General features: G+C 41.5%; 1 protein-coding gene across 1 annotated transcript in view; it reads left to right on the top strand.

Moving 5' to 3' along the window:
• The window catches only part of SIK2 (salt inducible kinase 2), a 160,990-nt gene extending 143,948 nt beyond the window's left edge, over positions 1-17,042 (top strand). Inside the window, exons 12-15 of the mRNA XM_033918190.1 lie at positions 2,868-3,031; positions 4,878-4,988; positions 7,971-8,059; positions 10,438-17,042. Coding sequence (XP_033774081.1) covers positions 2,868-3,031; positions 4,878-4,988; positions 7,971-8,059; positions 10,438-11,023 — 950 coding nt within the window. The 3' untranslated portion in view covers positions 11,024-17,042. The remainder of the gene's footprint in view (positions 1-2,867; positions 3,032-4,877; positions 4,989-7,970; positions 8,060-10,437) is intronic.
• The last annotated feature ends 1,888 nt before the right edge of the window (positions 17,043-18,930 follow it).

The following is an 18,930-nucleotide window of genomic DNA, read 5'->3' as shown; positions in this document are numbered from 1 at the left end:
TCCTAGGGCCTGATTGGTCTAGGCACCTAAAGCCACTCCCGCTATAGGAGGGGCCTTAGGTGCTTGGGCCAATCAGGCCCTAGGATCCTGTGGGTTAGGCAGGGGAGGGGAGGGGCGGGCCCGCCTCATTTGGACGGAGGCAGGCCTGCTGGCCAGACGAGCGAGGAGCTGTCCGGTCCAACTTGGAAAGTAAGACTAAGGGGGTTCCGGGGTGGGAGGGTTCGTTGGGGGGGGGTCCAGCAGGAGGGGTTGGGTACCCTCCTGCCGGCGATCTTAGGGGAGGCCATTGGGAGGACCGGCAGGAGGGGTTGGGTACCCTTCTGCTGCGATTGGCAGGAAGGGTTGATCTGACAAATGAGGAGCACGGTGAAACACAGGTAAATAGCGGTTCCTAGAAGGGGGTACATTGGCCCGCGGGGACAAACCTGTTCACCGTTTCCGCGGTCGGTGAATGGCCTTGTCCCCGTCACCGCAGCGACTGCTAGTTTTCTTCCCCGTTTTCGGCGGTGACCCGCGGCTTAAATGCGGTGGCCGTGGGTAAACCGTCACCGTGTCATTCTCTAGATTAGATCACTTGAGTTTCCAATCCCAAGGCCAAACTTTCAAGTTTATTTAAAATTTGTTACAATCGCTTATAAAATTTCTAAGCAGTGTAAATCACTAAAATAGGGGAGGGGGGCACAAGAATGTTTTAAAACACAAACATGGACAAACTTGGACAATGGACAAACCTGAGACAAGGGGAAAGGCGTTAGAACTACAGTATTTAAAGAAAAAAAATGAGGGATAAAACAATTGGGTTAGGGTAAGAACAAGTGTAGCAAGTCTTGTGTGAAAGGAATGAGAATCAACGAGAGGGCATGCTAATAGTCGACCGTGCCGAGCCTCAAAGTTTAGATTTTGAAAGCATCCCTATACAAAAAGGTTTTCAAGGTGCACAATGTATTTCCCTCGCCCAGAGGGCTTATAGTCCGAGACACGAGGAGCATTGGTGAGATAAACCAGGATTTGAATCCTGGCTCTTCTAGTTCACAGCCCACCAGTCTAACCACTCCAGGTCAGTGTTTGTCAAGTCATTCTGAGAGTATTCCATAACCAGTCTGGCTTTCACAGTGAATATGGATGAGATTTGTATGCATCGCCCCAGGCTGCTAAACAGGGTTAGATCTGGCTGGTACTTGAATGGAAACACGTGGCTATACTGTGCACCCCAAAAAAGGACTCTGAAGGAACTGATATAAAAGATGTCGTACTAAAACCAAAAATTGTAAGGTCTCGGAGCATATCAGATTGCAGAATCCATGCCACATGGATTGCCGTATTAATTTTTCATGGTGATTTCAGCTATACCCAAAGGCAAAATTTTAGCTGCTAATTCAATCACAGACATGTGGGCAGTTATGGTGTGACTTTGGGATGGGTACCCACAGATAACCGCGGAGATAAGGACAGAGCCCATGGGGACGGGGACAAACTGTGTCATTCTGTAAAAGCTTGAGACAGCCTTAAACAGGCTGTTCCAACTAGATGGAACAGCATCTATAAAATGCTAGTATCAATATGTAAAAACTTAAGACATCTTTGACAACTGGCAACTGAATTCAATGATTTAAGAAAAAAAAAAAAAACTGCAGAAGCTGCTTTTAGATTTAAAAAAAGCACTGTTGAATGACATAATTTGTATCTTGTTTGCCTTTGATATGGCAACAAAAGTCTTGCCTGCTGATCAGACTCCTACCATCTGCAACATCTTTCCATCATGTGCCCAGCTGCTGAAACATCGTACTGTTACTGCAACAGATTCATCTATCATTGTCGGCATCAAGGCGCATTTCCAACATTTAATAGATGTTATTTTTCTGTTCATCTACTACACAGTTTAGGTCTCTTCTACGCCCATGTCTGAAAGACAATCCAGTTATCTTCCCAGATGTAAAAGCATAGGCAACAGAATCTTTGGGAAGGTTGTACCAAAATCAGATCAGAATGGAAGGCGTTATTTGTGATTTATAAACAGCTGTACAGAATATTGTCCCTTTTTATACTGTAATAAAAATATTTAAATATTAAATCATAAGTGTGTGAGGCTTGTGCAGAAGGGGACAAAGTCTGCAGGGATGGGGGACAAACTTTGACCCTGTGTCATTGTCTATGGTCTGCACTGGTTGCCAATGGAAGCAAGAGTACTTTTCAAATTTGCTTGTATTTACTATAAGATGTAATTTGGATTAGCTCCGCTATATCTCCTCTCTCATTTTGAATGGTACCATTCAACGAGGCCTACTCGGCATACTGGTTTATTTACTTTTCCTAATCCCAAAAATTGCCGTTATAAAAAATATTTTGATCGATCTTTGGCTTATCAAGCAGGTAAAGTTCAAGTATGGTTAGACAACCTGCTTCAACAATCTGCATCTTATTGCACCTTTAGAAAATTGGTTAAGACCTATTTGTACAAAAAATTTGTTACTTGATCGATGACTATGTCATAGTTTCTTATTGTATTTTTCATTATTGAAATATTGTACTGCTTTTCTGTGTGCATTGTATCATCACTGGAATGTCCAGTCCTCTTTATTCTGTGAACCGCCTAGAACTTTTTGGGTGTTGGCGGTATAGAAAAATAAAGTTATTATTATTATTATTACTACTACAGGGAGGATAGCTCTCGATGTCTCAATGTGTACAACTTGCCTTGATGAAGGAACATTAAGTTTAGAGCTGGTGGTACCATTTACCAACATTTTGACCTTGATTTCTGTGTAGTTTATTTTAGAAATATATGTGTTTGCAGGGTGACTTGCCAGTTCCTCAATGTTCTGATTGCAAAGCCTTCATTTTTCTTTTCTTTTTTCCTGTCTCCATAGGCATTGTGGCATTTCGGCAGCACCTGCAGAACTTGGCGAGGACCAAGGGCATCCTAGAGCTTCATAAAGTGCAGATGTTGTATGAACAGATGGGAACGGCTGAAGATCCAAACCTGGTCTCCACCTCGCCACACCTCCAGGATCTGATGCATAGTCACCAGCTGGTATTTGGCTTGCTGCTACTACTGCTATTTATCATTTCTATAACGCTGCAAGGCGTACGCAGCGCTGTACATTGCTCTTTATCCACTTTTGTTTGGGGAAAGAGGGATGGTGAGGGGTTAGGCACATAGTAGAAGGCAGCAACAAGAGAGCAGTGCAACTAAGCTAAGAATGAATTTGGGGGAGGGGGCGGTGCAAGCGTTTCATGTTCCAGTCAGCTGGCTTGCTCGTAGCATCCTGAATATTCTGATTTTAAGATTCCATCACACAGCTCCCACTTAACAGCATCTATATAAATAGGCACCCACATGTACACAAGAATAGCCATACTGGGTCAAACCAATGGTCCATCTAGCTGAGTATCCTAATCCAGGTCACAAGTACCTGGCAGAAACCCCAATAGTAGCAATATTCCCATGCTACCAATCCAAGGCTAAGCAGTGGCTTCCCCCATGTCTGTCTCATTAGCAGTCTATGGACTTTTCCTCCAGGAACTTGTCCAAACTTTTTTTTTAAACTCGTCTATGTTAACCTGTAAGCGTGTTAAGTGTACAAAATACTGTTGTCTTCACACTAAGTGGCAATGAAACACTTCTGCGTATCCCTGCAGAATAGCACTTAAGCGAAATAGCATGTAAATGTAAGGGGACATAACAGTGCTGTCGCTTGTTTACGCCACTTAGATTACTTTTAACATACACACTCTAGCCTCCTTTAGCTGCCTGCAGTTACATCTGGTCTATGGCTGGTGTAACTGCAAGGTGATTTTAGGCACCATGAAACTGGGTTGCATTGGTGTGCTAAAGCAGAATCCAGGTGCCCAGATGCCATTATAGAATAGCCTTTCACCTCGTGACGTTAGAATGCCTAAAAAAGGTCTCCCTCCCCACTTAGAATTACCCCCTTGACAAAAGATTAAAAAGTGAATCTGACTGACATGGCTGGAATTGTGGTCCAAGAAAAAGCACCCTAGAGAGAGTAAGCAAACATATTAGAGACCTTGGCATACCTCTGAGCAAGCCTTCCTGAACAGCAAAATATGTGAAGAGCAAAATATGTAAACATGCCTTCATCTAGGGGGCAGCGAGTAAATCTAAGAATCGAAGCCCTCAGGAGGGGGAGAGAGGAAAGTGGTGGGGGGAAAGAGTATCAAAATTTTAACTCTGTCCTAGTTTATTATATGTTTAATATACTTTTCTTAAGAAGCCTCTCGGAGCAGTTCACAATTGACATAAAACTAGGTGGTGTGAAAATGGTGAAAAGGAACGTCGTCATTCAGTAGATCAAATAGGAAAAGGAACTGTGGGGGATCAGATCTAGCTACTTCATTCTCAGGTATATCCCTCCGGAGGGTTTAAAAGGGGGGGAGGGGTAGGCAGGAGGAACTAATTACAGACAGCACAGGGAGTCTGGGATCAGCAGAAGACCCTGAGTTGCAAGGAAGTGCTTAGATGGGACTTATGGTGGTTATCTGCCCTTGTGCTTCTATGACTCTCTGGATCATAATTAATTGAGATATGGAATTATATAAACTAAAAAAAACTCTTTGGTTTCTTATTATATCTCCTTAAAATGTGTCCATACAGACAGGTATAATATACTATATACCTAACAGTACTTTTTAAAATTTGTGCACTTTTTTCATTTATGAAAATGAAAATATAGGCAAACCTTTTAACTTTAACAGAGGTTTGTTTTCACTTTAAAAAAAAAGTCTCCTTTATATCTTGAGAGGAAAAAAAATGTATTCTTGCTGTCAAAAATCTCTGCCTTTTTGTCCTAATTTCATCTTGAATCAAATTTCTTGAGAGAATAAATGTGACCAAAGGGTTGTTTTCTTGTATGTAGGCTGAGGTCTCCTTGCATCAGGATCCTGTGGCCACATTTTCCAGTGGAATCCACCCTCAGCTGCTCTCCCACCGGCAAAATTTGAGCACACAGTATTTACAGCACCTCCAGGTATTTACCACCACCACCATTCACCTCCTTGCTAACTGCTCCAGATATTCATGTTGTAGATCATGCTTCCAGCATGCAGAATTCTCAGTTGGGGATTATTGAGCCCAAGTGCACTGTTTAATTATCACGTTTCAAAGCCTTCACAGCAGGCTTTGGTGTTGAAGCACTTCCAAACAGGAGGGTAGATGAGGAGAAGGGTTGTTTTGGGTTCAAATAGTTACAGGAAGAGGAAATTCCTTAACTAAAGTCAGAATGCTAGCTAGTGGCAGAGCTGGAACTTGCACCAAGATCTTTGCAGTCCTTCTGCCTTAGTTCTGTAGTCTGAAATGACAAGAAGAAAAAACCTCAGTCCTCCACTTAAAAAGGCAGAACCAAAACAACAATCCTCTTAGACACTCAGGTTCAAGAGAAAGTGGAGTTGATGAAATGAATGCTGTCAGGTTTATTAAAACATTAATCATAAAATAATGAAACAATACTACAAATACTATCAAACAAATATCAGATAGTCTCTGATAAATGATGGTCCATATGGCAAATTGAATACTAGTATTTTGGATGCAACCAAGGAGTCCCAAAGCAATGCTGGATATAAGGCGATGGTGCCTATATTTGCCAAAATGGTCCTGGAGTGCAGAAAGCCAAATGCGCAAAAGTACTTTGTGGCGGTGATGTGAAGATAAGATGTAGGTAGGACCCTACACTGTCCGTGTTTCGGCGTGTGTGAATGCCTTCATCAGGGGTCCATTGTTGAAAGAAAAATAAGCCTGAAACATGCACAGCACACTTGTAGGTGTTGAAATACCACAGAATTTTAGTGCGGGCCCGTTTTGCTGGTGAATTAGTAAGCGATATAACAGAGCGCTAAAAATTAAAAGCTTGCCTTCTGATGTTGAGAGTATGTCAGAAGACGCCAACGCTGAGCCAAAGGTTCTTTAGTCTAACACTAACCTTGGCAGGCTAAGCCCAAGATTACTTATTGCACAAAGCCATTAGTTAACTCCCTTGTCATAAAAAGGTGCTTTTAGCCTGGTCTTGGATTGTAAGCAGCTCTCTAAGGATCCAGCAAGTTCATGTCTTACATAAATCAGTGAGAAAGAGGCAAATCTGGAGACCTGGACTGGACTCAGTGTCCCTCATGACATGGGTTTATCTGGTGGGATTTTGCTTTACTTTTACTTTTTTTTTTTTTAAGATATAATGTAGCTAGCAGTGCTGATGACTCTTGTTTCATTTCTTTCTTTTTTATTTTTATTTCATTTATGCTTTGGATTACTATAAAATGGAATAATCTTTGATTTTTCTGTAGCCCATTTTCTTATCTGTCCTTTTTTTTTTAATTATAAGTGAGAAAAATAAAATGAGAGAAGCCCTTAAAGGAAGGAAATGTTGAACTTCTCATAAGAACATAAGAATAGCCTTACTGGGTCAGACCATTGGTCCATCAAGCCCAGTAGCCCGTTCTCATGGTGGCCAATCCAGGTCACTAGTACCTGGCCAAAACCCAAGTAGTAGCAATATTCCATGCTACTGATCCAGGGCAAGCAGAGCAAAACACTGGGATTGTTCTCCCTTGAGAAAAGGAGACTGCGTGGGGATATGATCGAGACCTTCAAAATACTGAAAGGATTCGACAAAATAGAGCAGAGAAGATTATTTACATTGTCCAATTTGACACGGACAAGAGGACATGAAATGAAGCTAAGGGGGGGCAAGTTCAGGACTAATATCAGGAAGTTCTGCTTCACACAGAGAGTGGTTGACATCTGGAATACTCTCCCAGGGGAGATTATTGCGGAATCGACAGTCCTAGGCTTCAAAAGCAAACTAGATGCATAGAGAAAGGTAAATATACATTGACAATAATAATACTTTAGTACACTCTGGAATAGTAGTTTCTATATACTGTATCCCGGACTTCCACATATTGTAACTCGCTGACTGTCCAGCTCTCTTCAGTGTGAACCGCCTAGAAGTCTCACGACTATGGCGGTATAGAAGAATAAAGTTATTATTATTATTATCTCCTTGAGAGAGGCATATAAAGATATGGTTGGCTATAAAATAAGCCAGGTGTATACCTAGCAGGGCCTCCGCGTGTGCGGATCGCCGGACTTGATGGACCGAAGGTCTGATCCGGAGATGGTTCTTCTTATGTTCTTATGTTCTTAGAGGCAGGGGAATACTGCAGGGAAATACTTTTAAAATCAATAGGAGGAAATATTTTTTCACTCAGAGAATAGTTAAGCTCTGGATCGTGTTGCCAGAGTTTGTGGTAAAAGTGGATAGCGTAGCTGGTTTTACGAAAGGTTTGGACAAATTCCTGGAGGAAAAGTCCATAGTCTGCCTTTTCCTCCTATTGATTTTAAAAGTATTTCCCTGCAGTATTCCCCTGCAGTTTCATCGAGTGTCCCCCCTAGTCTTTTTAATTTTTGATGGAGTGAAAAATCGATCCACTTTTGCCTGTTCTACTCCACTCAGTAGAAAAGATACTACTGCAGTGGATCTCTTCGTTGACATGTCAAATGCTGTTCGGTTGATGTCCAATTGATAAAAGAAAAATAGAGGCTGGTTGTGAGAGAGTTGCCTTCCAAAAAGATTGAAAATATTTTAATCAGCTGCTCTCCATTCTCATTTGTTTCTTTCTCTATATAACATCCTCCAATGGCCTCCTTGATAACAACATCTAGAGAGAGGCTGTGCCTTTTCAAAAGTCAGCTTGCAGCTTGGCTTTGGAAAAGACTGGCAGTGGTGTCTCTGGAGAGGGTACTTCAGTTAGCTGCTGCTGGGCCCCAAGCTTCAGTTCACAGTCTAGGACCCCTTAGCCTGTCTCCCCTATAGAGGCAGCAGCTGACTCCAGTTTGCAAGAGAATTTTACCCTATTATAAATGGGGATATGTGATTCTGGGCTTGGAAAAGCAGAGCTGTTGCTGTGTTGTTGCACAGGCTGTGGAGTTTATAGTCTTCCTGCTCTCATTGCAGAAAGTGAATCTGCTTGCAAAAGCTCAAAATTGTCAGCTGTATGGAAAAGACACCCACAGGAGCCTGGAACAGCAGCTGCAAGAACACAGGTGAGAGGAATGTGCTAACCTAGTCCCAGTTGCTGGCCAATAAGAGGGCTTTATTTTCCTTGGTGGTGCAGAATGTAAGACCATGTAGCTACAAGGAAGTAATTCCACACTGCAATTTGCATGGTGTCCACAGGAAATATCCTGGTGGGACTATTTTAACCAACGAACAACAGTGAAGGTTCGAGAACGATGGTGTGCAATTTTATTCAACAAATCATAGTCTTGTGCGGTGGCTTGACACGCACATGTTTCAGCCTCTACAGCCTGCTTCAGGAGCCTTTGTAACTCACAGTCACAATTTCTCATATAATTAAGAGACTGACGATTCAAAGTCACTCGGAAAATCAGTCATAGAAGTACAGATATCCACTGCACATGCCAAATACGCACAAGACTATGATTTGCTGAATAAAATTGCACACCATCGTTCTTCAACCTCCAGTGTTGTTTACTGGTTCTGATTGTGTGTGTGGAGGTTTATCTCCTGGTTTCTGCTTTTTTGGGACTTTTTTAACATCATTGAGCCATCTCAGGTTTTTGGGGGCCATGTCATGCTGCATGTTTTAATGCCATAGGGCAAGGATAGGCAATTCTGGTCCTCGAGAGCCAGAGCCAGGTCAGGTTTTCAGGATATCCCCAATGAATATGTATGAGATGGATTTGCATGCACTGCCTCTCATGCATATTTATTGTGGATATCCTGAAAACTTGACCTGGCTCCGGCTCTCGAGGACCGGAATTGCCTACCCCTTGCATAGGGCATGCAACCCTGTGTAAGGGTGGGGCAGGGTATTATGGAGTTGCATCTGTAGGAGGCAGAGAAGTTGATACGCTGGCACAGGACGAGCAGGGCCTCTCATCTCTAGATTGCCAATTCAAGCCCAGCTTGGGTCAGAAGTAAGGTTACCAGACGTCTGGATTTATCTGGACATGTCCTCTTTTTAGAGGACTGTCTGGATGGCTTTTCAAAATCCAGCACTGTGTCCAGGTTTTGAAAAGCTGTTGAGATCGGGGCATGTACAGATGCATTCCAGACTTGGGCCCGAAGAAACGAGGTGTGTGTAGGCTGCGGTTGGTAGGGGGGCAGGGCCACACGTCCTCTTTTTCCAGATGCAAAATCTGGTAACCTTAGTCAGAAGTGGCTTTAATAGTCATTGCCTGGCCTTGCTTCAGATTATGATGAATGGTTGTTTATTCTGAGAAAACCACCACCGCCTTTGAGAATAGTGCCAGAGTCCAGAAACTTGAATGGTTGTGAGTACTGAATTACTCCCTGGTCCTTAGAGGTGATTCTTCCAGAGTAGGGTTGCCATATGGCTCCAGAAGATGGAGGGACAGATTGAGAGTTCCAGGTTTTACTGTCAGTGAAAGCAGTGGAAGTAAGGAGGACATATAGAGACAGCTGGGTTTTATTTTCATTGAAAGCAATGGAAATAAAACCCGGATGTCTCAATCCGTCCTCCTTATTCTGGAGCCATATGGTAACCCTACTTCAGAGCAGGATTGGGGCATATTATAGTGCAAGCTGCTAGTGCACCACCTTTCACAAACACTAAATTCACTAGAAACATCTGGGGTAATAAGTTGGCTTCGAGATATATCCTAGAATGCGCAGCGCAAGTCAATATCTAGATATCATTGCAGAAGGTATTACTTCTGCTGCTGATGTTATATCCAGATAATGGTAATGCTCAGCACAGTTATCTGCATAACTATCTGGGCAAATTTGGACACTTATTTCGCTGTCCTAGGTTATGCAGGTAATATCCCCCACTGTCGGGATAATCTGCTGCTTTGTCTCTAGACTGCTCTAGTGATATCCAGCCTGCCCTGGGACAGGGTTTGGGTTTTATCAGACTGCCCCGGGGGCAGGGTGTAATAATTTTCAGCAGCATTATCCAGATAGCACCTGCTAGTAAGATTAAATGTTGTTACAATACAGTACTCCCCCGAGATTCGTGGGGGTTCCGTTCTAGGAACCCCCGCAAATCTCGAAAAACCGCGAATACGGTTTTTCATGGGGGAGCCTTAAGAGGGCAGCGGGAGAGGGCAGGAGAGCAGCCGGAGCGCCGCGAGTGCAGGAAATCACTTGCGGTACGCTCCAACCGCCTCTTCCTGCACTAAGTCGGGCCTTATCCAATCAGGAGCTGTTTTGAACGCAGCTCCTGATTGGATAAGGCCCGACTTAGTGCAGGAAGAGGCAGTCGAAGAGTATCCCGAGTGATTTCCTGCACTCGCGGCGCTCCGGCTGCTCTCTCCAGCCTCTCCCGCTGCCCTCTCCTTGTTGGCAGTTCGCGGTCAGGAAATACCGCAAACCGCTGACCATGAACCACCAGGGAAACACTGTGTCTATAACTTCTGCCCTTGCCTGTTTTTAGGCTACATCAGAAGCGCCTTGTCCTTCAAAAGCAATCACAGCTTCAAGCCCACTTTACCCAGATGCAAATTGGAGAAGGAACTTATCCTCACCCTGCCCAACAGCTGCCCCTCACACCCCAAGAAGCTCAGCCACAGCCAGCCCAGTTCAGCTTGGCACAGCCTCTGAGCCCTGTCATGGAGCCTGCCTCAGATGATATGCAAGTGGACCCTTTCCTCAGCCAGTATCACAAGCTCCAGTTCCAGTCTCAGCAGATACAGAACCTTCCACAACCGGGCCAACCTCCAATACCAACGCATATCCATGTTCAGCAGCCACATCAACAACAACTACCTTATCCATATCAGAGCTGTGAGTTAACCATAGTCACCTCTCCTGAGACAGATTATCAAAACCAGTGCCAGTATTCCATGGACCCATCCCAGCAGATCAATGTAGCCTTGCCTGACAGCCAAAGTAGCTCATTAGCACGTGATTCCCAACCTGCTTATGAGACATTAACCCTTTCTGAGCTTCCTGGACTGTTTGACTGCGAAATGATGGAGACTGTTGATCCTCAGCACACTGGTTATGTCCTTGTCAACTAGCCATATGATACTGACAGTGTTAAATTTTCCAATAGCAGAATGCGAGGCAGATGACATGAAGGAGAAAAGGAAAAGAAGTGTGTGAATTTTTGTTTCTGTTTTATTCAGATTATTGAAAATTCATGGCTTATTTTTCCTACACTGAACCTGGTAGTGAGTTTGGGCTGCAACAGTCCTGGTTGTATTCTTGAATGGACTTGGCTAGAAATGAGGGTGACTGTTGACCCCGTTTTCTCTCCTCCACCTTGGATGCTGGACAGCAGGTGGCCCAGGAGCAAAAAGGGGGCAGAAAGGAGGCAGAGATTTGCACTCTGTGAAGCACCACTGACCAACTAATCTATAGGAATAACAAAAGCAGTTGATGGTCCATCAACCCTCATTACATGCACTGGCCATTCCACAATGTGAGATGGAGACTGGCGAACAGACCTGCAATGGGAAGGTCTGTCTTAAACTTGGCAATAAAAGCAATATTTTGGAGTACTTCTATAGACATTTTAACAACAAAGACGCCTAGAAATCCTTCTTTGTCAGGATTTGCACGTTCTAAGTAAGCTACTGACTGCTCATGTCCAACCTGCAAAAGAACACTGGACCTCTCAACAACTGACCAGTTCCCACCTCTCTGTACTGTAATTCCTTTTGCACTGTTGTATACTACTAGTAAAATAAAAGCAAGTCTGGAAATAGAAACTGAGCAAAAAAAAGAAAGCCAACAGGAAATCTCTGCAAACCACAGGAGAAAGGGAGAGGGAATTTAGTTTCTTTTAAGAGATGATTTTTTTTTTAAACTTCCATTGTAAATCATAAATCAGAATTAAGGTTTTTCATACTCCAAAGATTAAACAATGAGAAAAGGGTTGGCTCAGTTACAAAGAGAGAACAGGAAATCAAGAATTGCAGGAAGTGACATCACAATGGCCAGATAGAGCCAATACACAAACTTATGCTTTCTTTAAAAAGGAGCCTCTGTATACCAGGAGGTGTCACAATGGGTGGAAACCATCCCTTGCCATGTTGTCATAATGAGAGAAACAGTAGTGGATTTTGAACTTATAATATACTTTGCTGATTGTTTAATATTTAAGCTTTGTATATTTGACCTATTTAGGACTTTAGAAGTCATAAGGACAAAACAAGCTCAAACTATAAGATATTAGTGCTGTGCCTTTTTTGGGTTCTTTTCTAGACTATTCTAAGCTTCTCCCTTTTTTTCTGAAGAAAAAGGTAGGACATTACCCCATTTATATTGCTGCTATTTCAGCCAAAGTCCCTTCAACATTTGTGTTCCACTGTGTGGAATTACTGCGTGTTTACTGATATTTTTCTGTGTTGTGTTTTTAATTGCTCCTGTATGTTGTTTTAAAAAAAAAAAAAAGTATTATAGCAATATTTAATATTTAATGTTAAGAACTGTTAATACATTCACAGGTGCGAGGGTGATACACAAGTGAGGACAACCATTCCTCATGAAATTTCCAAAATTCAACTAGTTAACAAAATCACAAGGTTTAGAATAGATTTTTTTTATATTTTGCTGAAAATGTTAAAGTATTAGGAATTCCATGGGCATTAAAACAATGGTACTATATACTTCTGCCCCCTCCAAATCGTTTTGCCTTGTGATAGTTCATAAATAAATCATATATCCCATCCTATTTCATAAATAAATCATATATCCCATCCTATTACAGTCTTTGCCCCAAATTAGGCATGTATGCACCTTGGTCATCATGCCCCAGCTAAAACTATAGTTTGTGATATGTTAAGACAGCTGGGGACAAACAGTTCAGTACTTAATGGGGGGGTATTTTTAAGGGAGGGTAAAGAAATACATGGCACTCAAGGACATCCAACCTTCCCTTGACATGAAAGGAAGTATGAGATGACTGCATGCCAGAATGATAGCGCTGGACCCAGCTCTGAAGCAGGAAGACAGGAATGTTCTACTTGCTTAGGTTGCCTGGAGCATCATCTCATGCCAACCTTTGTGGGGAATGATATGTAAAGATAATGCTATACTAGTGTTTACTGGTATGAAAAGAGCATAGATCATCAGGTTTGTTTTTGGGAACTATGTTTCTAGGAGTCTCCATTAGATGCTCTCTTCAAAGATCGCCTGGTCAGATCATTAGACAGAGAGGAGGGCCTGAGCCAGGTCCTGCTTCATTCCAGAATTTAAGGAGTGGGAAAATGAGAGGAAGGAGAAGAAATGCAGAGTGCTACTTATTTAACGCAGCACGTGCAAAAAAATCCCATGCTTCTGTTTGGTGATCTTAAAATGTTACATATTCTATTCTCTGAAATTCAATATGCCATATATATATATATATATATATATATGCATGCATTTCTTCTCCTTCCTCTCATTTCCCCATGGTGTGTGTGTATGTATGTATGTATATATATATATATATATAAAACACATATTGTATAAAAATCTTGAGTGTCTGTCCTAAAAAGGAAGAAAAAAGGCCTCAGAACTTGGAAACGTAGTTCTTGACATTATTTCTTATTGGAACACTCCCCTCCCCTCCCCCCCCCAAAAAAAAAAAACCTCAACTCCTTTAAAAATGTTTCGTCTAAATAACCATTTGTATTACTGTTTTAAGTGACACTTAAATGCAGCAAATATATAAAGGTGTGTACAAATATTTTGGAGAATATATATTTTTGGAGAATTTTTTTGTTGTTGTATGTGGCTATATCATTCCATGCCCTAATAATGTTGGTTTTCTGCCTGTTTAAAAGCATACATACAGTACCGTGACTTACATTTGATCAAAGCAATTTTATTCGTAATCCCTCGCAAAGGTCTAATGTTCTGAAAGCACAATAAAATTAAGCACAAGGAAGGACACGCTGCTGCCTAGAACTGATCATGTTGTGTGGGGAAAACAGTTTGTCTGTCTTTGCTGCTTTGAACCTAGTGTGCAAAATGAACTGCTAGTGTCGCACACACTCACATACCCCACAGCTGCCAGTAGAGTGGCCTCGTAGCTCAACAGATTCCATTTCATAATCTGCCTTCTCCTTTTCTGGTTAAGGGTGTTGAATTACATCAGCAAACGTGATCAGATGAAACGTGTGCAGCTTTATCTATCCTATCAAAGTTAGCGCAAGCAAAGTGCAAATGAGAAATGTAGCAACCAAATCGGAGGCCACAGAGCCACCTGTACACCTGCTTTCTGATGGGTTGCTGTGTTTGATCATTGACTGGGAAGGAGCAGCTTTTTGTCAGCTTTGAAGTGTTCCCCCACCTCCTCTTGACTGCAAGTGGAGCCTCCAAAATAAGCAAATTGTCTCAGCACAGGAACCATGCACACTCACACATTCCACATGATTATTGCTCACATGTAGAGATCTCAAGTTGTGGATAGTTTATTCATTTACAGCCTGCCTTTTACAAAGTGGGTCACAAAATCACACACATAATATAAATAACAAACATCTACTTAAAAGCAAACAGTTACAAAACTACACTCTCTTTTAACCACAACGTCCAGTGTTTTACTACAAAGCTAAGGACAATATATAAAAGTTACCGCATACTTCAGAACCCATACTTCACTTTACAAATTAAATATCATTTAATAATCATTTGAAAGTATTCAAATCTCTCTGCTGTCTGTATGAAACATGGAACTATCTGAAATGATGTTCTCCATTCCCACATGTAAAAAAATTAAGTCTTCTATTACTTTGCTTAGTCAAAACACTTCTTTTGTGCTTGATAAAACAGTCCTGGGCCTAGGAAAAGACCTGAGACTAGCTGCTTTGGCTACCTTTTATGAGAAAGGGGGTGAACAGTTGTGTAATTCATTTAAGTTAAGCCCTCTGATTAACACATTTTAATAAGCCAAAACACTGGCGACTAGAAAAACCTAGTTCATGTCATATTTTGGTGTACAAGATTTGTGAGATTTCTTTTTGGAAAAGTGGAATGCTAGAAAGTGACTCCAATCCTGAGTCATAAGCACAGATTCTTTGCCAATTGTGATATTTTTGGATAGATAATGCAAGATAGCAAAGAGAATAACCTATTGAGTTTACAAGGCCCTGTTTCAGAAGCTTATCTATATCATTTTTGAATTAAGAGGGGCCATTGAAAATTATCAAAGCCTACAAAGACCAGGGTTGCTGCCAGCATGCTGTTTGTGATCTAATGTCTTCACTCTGCTGGTAGACTATACCAACTACAGTAAGCTGTGGTAGCCAAAATCTGCAAATTAGACCAAATGCATAGGCCAAATGTTTCTAAATATCCTGGAAAATCAGATGTACTTATGGCTCTTGAGGGCCCAGATTAGCCACTATATGTGCATCAGTGCATTGGTGTTTAGGGTACAGCTCTCCCACCGGATGCCATTCTTTCTTAGAGGCATCATACAGAGCAGGCTTAGGTTCTCTCCGAGATCTGAAAATAAAAACAAATGATCCCAAAAACCGGGAGAATCTTTTAAATTTACTTGCATGATTAAATTGCATTTTAAGGGTACTATTTTTTCTCCTGATTTAATTTCCCATAGTCCTTGGTACCAAACACTACTGGGAAGAGGTAGAGAGGAGCTAGAAAAAAAATACCAGCATTGTCCTGCAAAGCATATGCTGTATACACAGTTTCCCTAACCTTTCCTAGTATTCCCAGGATAGATTTGGGAAGCTTTGTTTTTGCTATAAATTACCTCTACAACCCTCACACTCATGTTTTAGCTCTCAACACTGCAACCGTAAACATTTTTATAAGAATGAGCTGTTAAGTAAAGTCACTTTGCAGTACTGTATTGCAAGCCAAGGCTCAGACTCGTTAAGGAAGGGTACCTTGAAAAATTAATTTAATTCTAGTTTCCTTACTCCATATTCAGAAGGACATCATTGTTGTTGTAATTACATGCTAGCCTTTTAAATGATTTATGATGGTAGAGAGGAGGGTTTGTTTTCAGGTACTCTACTGGTTTGGGAGAGGGGGGATTCTTGATCCATCTGTCCTCCCCTGAACTTTGGTTGCACATTAAGTGGTCCCAAAATGCAATACATTGAGGTTTTAAGGAAATCAGTCCTTTTATCCAAATAGGACGTGAGTGAGCTGTACAGTTTTAATACCTCAAACACAGAAGCACTCAGCAGCTGGGTGGCCTGGCAGTATCTTCTGGCACCTACACTGCATATAATCTTCCAACAAGTGGGGAGGAGAGAAGTAGTTCATTGTTATTAGGGACAGGGTAAGATGTACCCAAGGTTCACAGAAAGCAGAGGAGAGGAGTTCCAAAAGCACATGGGTCAGCTGCTTCTCCCCTAGGTTGTCTCATTACCTCCTCCTCCCCTCTTTGGCACTTTAAACTTCATCAGGTTTATAATTGGGGAAACATAGGGTTTTTTTCATGTGTAACTGACCTTTGTAGAGGAAGGAGAAAGGCTGAGAGGAAATGGAATTTTCCCCATCTTTACTAGCCTAGTTATATCTCCATGACCTGACACCGGCTCATTTTCCATTGCGTATCGGTTAGAGAGAAAAATAATACAAATGAGCATAAAACCTGAATGACTAAAACACCACTTGTGTTCATAAACCATCACTCTTTGTAAATTGAATGCTAGCTGTCAGATGCTGCTTTTTGTGAGTGTTTAATAGTAGATCACGGTGTATACTACTGTATAATAATTAGCTTTAATATCTTGTTATATGAATGACTTTTAACGAGACTTTGGTGCGATGTACATGGGGTAAGATACCATATGGAGAAAAGTGCAATATGTGTGTGCGTGTGTGTGGTAGGTTGTTTTAATTTAAGGGGGGGGTGGTTGGTTGGTTGGTTGTTTTTATCTAGAGAATTTAGACTTTGGAATAAATGCATTAGTCCTGTAAACTGTTGATGTAAGCCAAGGCTGTTTTTTTTTTTTTAATAACAGCTTAGCAATGTCATCTGTAGTATTTACATGGAACTGATGTGTTAGACCTTGTAAAGCAATTCCTGTGTATTAATGAGAAAATAAAGATTACCTGCATTCAGTTTTTAAATCGTTGTTGCTTTAAGGAGTAATAAACACTTAACTTCAAAATAAGCCTAGCCCTGCACCACAAGGAGCAATTATGGACATGTGATTTATATGTGGAAACAAATATTCATTAAACAGGTATCACAATGGTGTTATCCTAATCTAATCTTCTATTTCTGCGACGCACATACCTAAGCAGGCTAGAGTAGCTGCAAACAGAAGAATTGCATACACACGATATTTCACTGTCGGATCAATGGCTTCTTTCTGATGGTTGGATTAGTTGTCCAAATAAGCCATTATTTAGTTATTCATGGGAAAAACTTCAGTTTGCAGTTTTTCCAACTTTAGGTTTTTCTGGACAACCTATCATAACACACTAAAAAATTCTCAAGGGATCAAATACTCCAATCCCCATTAAATCCCTATGGGTGTCAGAGTGATTACTGCAGCAGCAGCTGCTACCACAACTTTGTAAAAGGAGCCCTAAATACATTTTTTTAAAGAAGTTACCTGCAATGTCATCAAATATTTGCAAAGAAATTGTATGAATGTGATGGCTTCTTCAAGTCCCACATTGACTTACACAGATGCAAAGGAACCCAAATTTCTGCCACAAGTAAAGAACAATGCTTGCAAAAGTGGAGATGTATCCTTGAAGGCCAGAATATCCTGCAAGTGTTGCTAGTAATGTGGCTCTATTTTGTCTCATCTGCAGAAGACATTTTAATTAGCCCGATTAGTCCAAACTGTCCACAGACAACATAGCATTCTTTAGAGCTGATACATAAGTTGAGATCTCTTCCCAGTAGGCAAGAAAAAAAAATTCTTGTTTCCCAGCAGGATGGCTTCACTCCTGAGGAGATTTCAGGCAATGTTAATGGGTTCTTGGGACAGTGAAAAAAATGTAAATTTAGGAGAAGAATGTTTTACACTAAAACTGAAAATCTTGAAAAGGACACCTTTTTTGATTTATAAACTTGTTAAATCCATCATACCAGGTTAGGTAAGTACTTGGCCTTGGTTCTGTATTAAAAGCCCTGATTTATTGTATGTCTGTTTTTATCTTAACTGGTAACCTTTTAAGGTCATTTTCTTTCAACCCCCTCCATGAAACAAGTCTCTTTCATACTGATTCTAAAATAGCAATTTGCTGATGGAGGGAAAACATGGGCCATCTACACAATCACAGCTGGCTATGTTTAGTTAATTTTAATTATTTGAGAACTTAACTATAACACTTTACAACCTTTGGTGAACAAAACAAAGCAATTTACAATCATGTGAAATGACTATTGTAAAATATAGTTAAACTTCCAAAAGAATCTGTGGCTGAAATTTGCCACATAATTTTAGCTGAAACTGATGCCAAAACCAGGCAGCACAGCCCCCTATCCTCCCCCAGGCCTATGTTAGAAGCCCCAATGGTCTAGTGGCCTTGTCAGGCAAAAGCAATCCCTAGTCGTTTCTAACCATGCTGGCTCTGCAGTCAAAATGGCTGCCGAGGCCTCTGCAGCAGTCACTCCTCATGCTAGCTCTAATCTTAAAAGCTCTACTGAGACCACTGCCACAGGAGGCCCTGGTAGACATTTTGACTGCAAAACTTATGCCCCAAGGAGACCACTAGAAATTCTAAGGTAGGCCCAGGGAGTGCGGTGGTGGCTTTTGATGGAGGTGGCCATGCAGTCTGCTTTTGGTTGGGGAGAAGTTCGGTTTCAACCAAAAATGTACCAACATTCAGCTGAAACCAAAATATGGTCAAACTTGGATCTCAAGTCAGTTAAGGTGTCAAGGCTGAAAAACCAAATTAACTTTTTTGTTGTTGAAAATTCCAGGTTATTGATCAGGCCTACAGCAGGCTTGACACCATTTCAGTGCCATGTTGGATTGATATTGGTACCTGTATTCCC

Source organism: Geotrypetes seraphini, chromosome 13 (genome assembly GCF_902459505.1).
Source record: "Geotrypetes seraphini chromosome 13, aGeoSer1.1, whole genome shotgun sequence".
NCBI lineage: Eukaryota > Metazoa > Chordata > Amphibia > Gymnophiona > Dermophiidae > Geotrypetes > Geotrypetes seraphini.
Note: the sequence above shows the minus strand (reverse complement) of the source record. Positions and strands in the feature narration are given on the sequence as shown.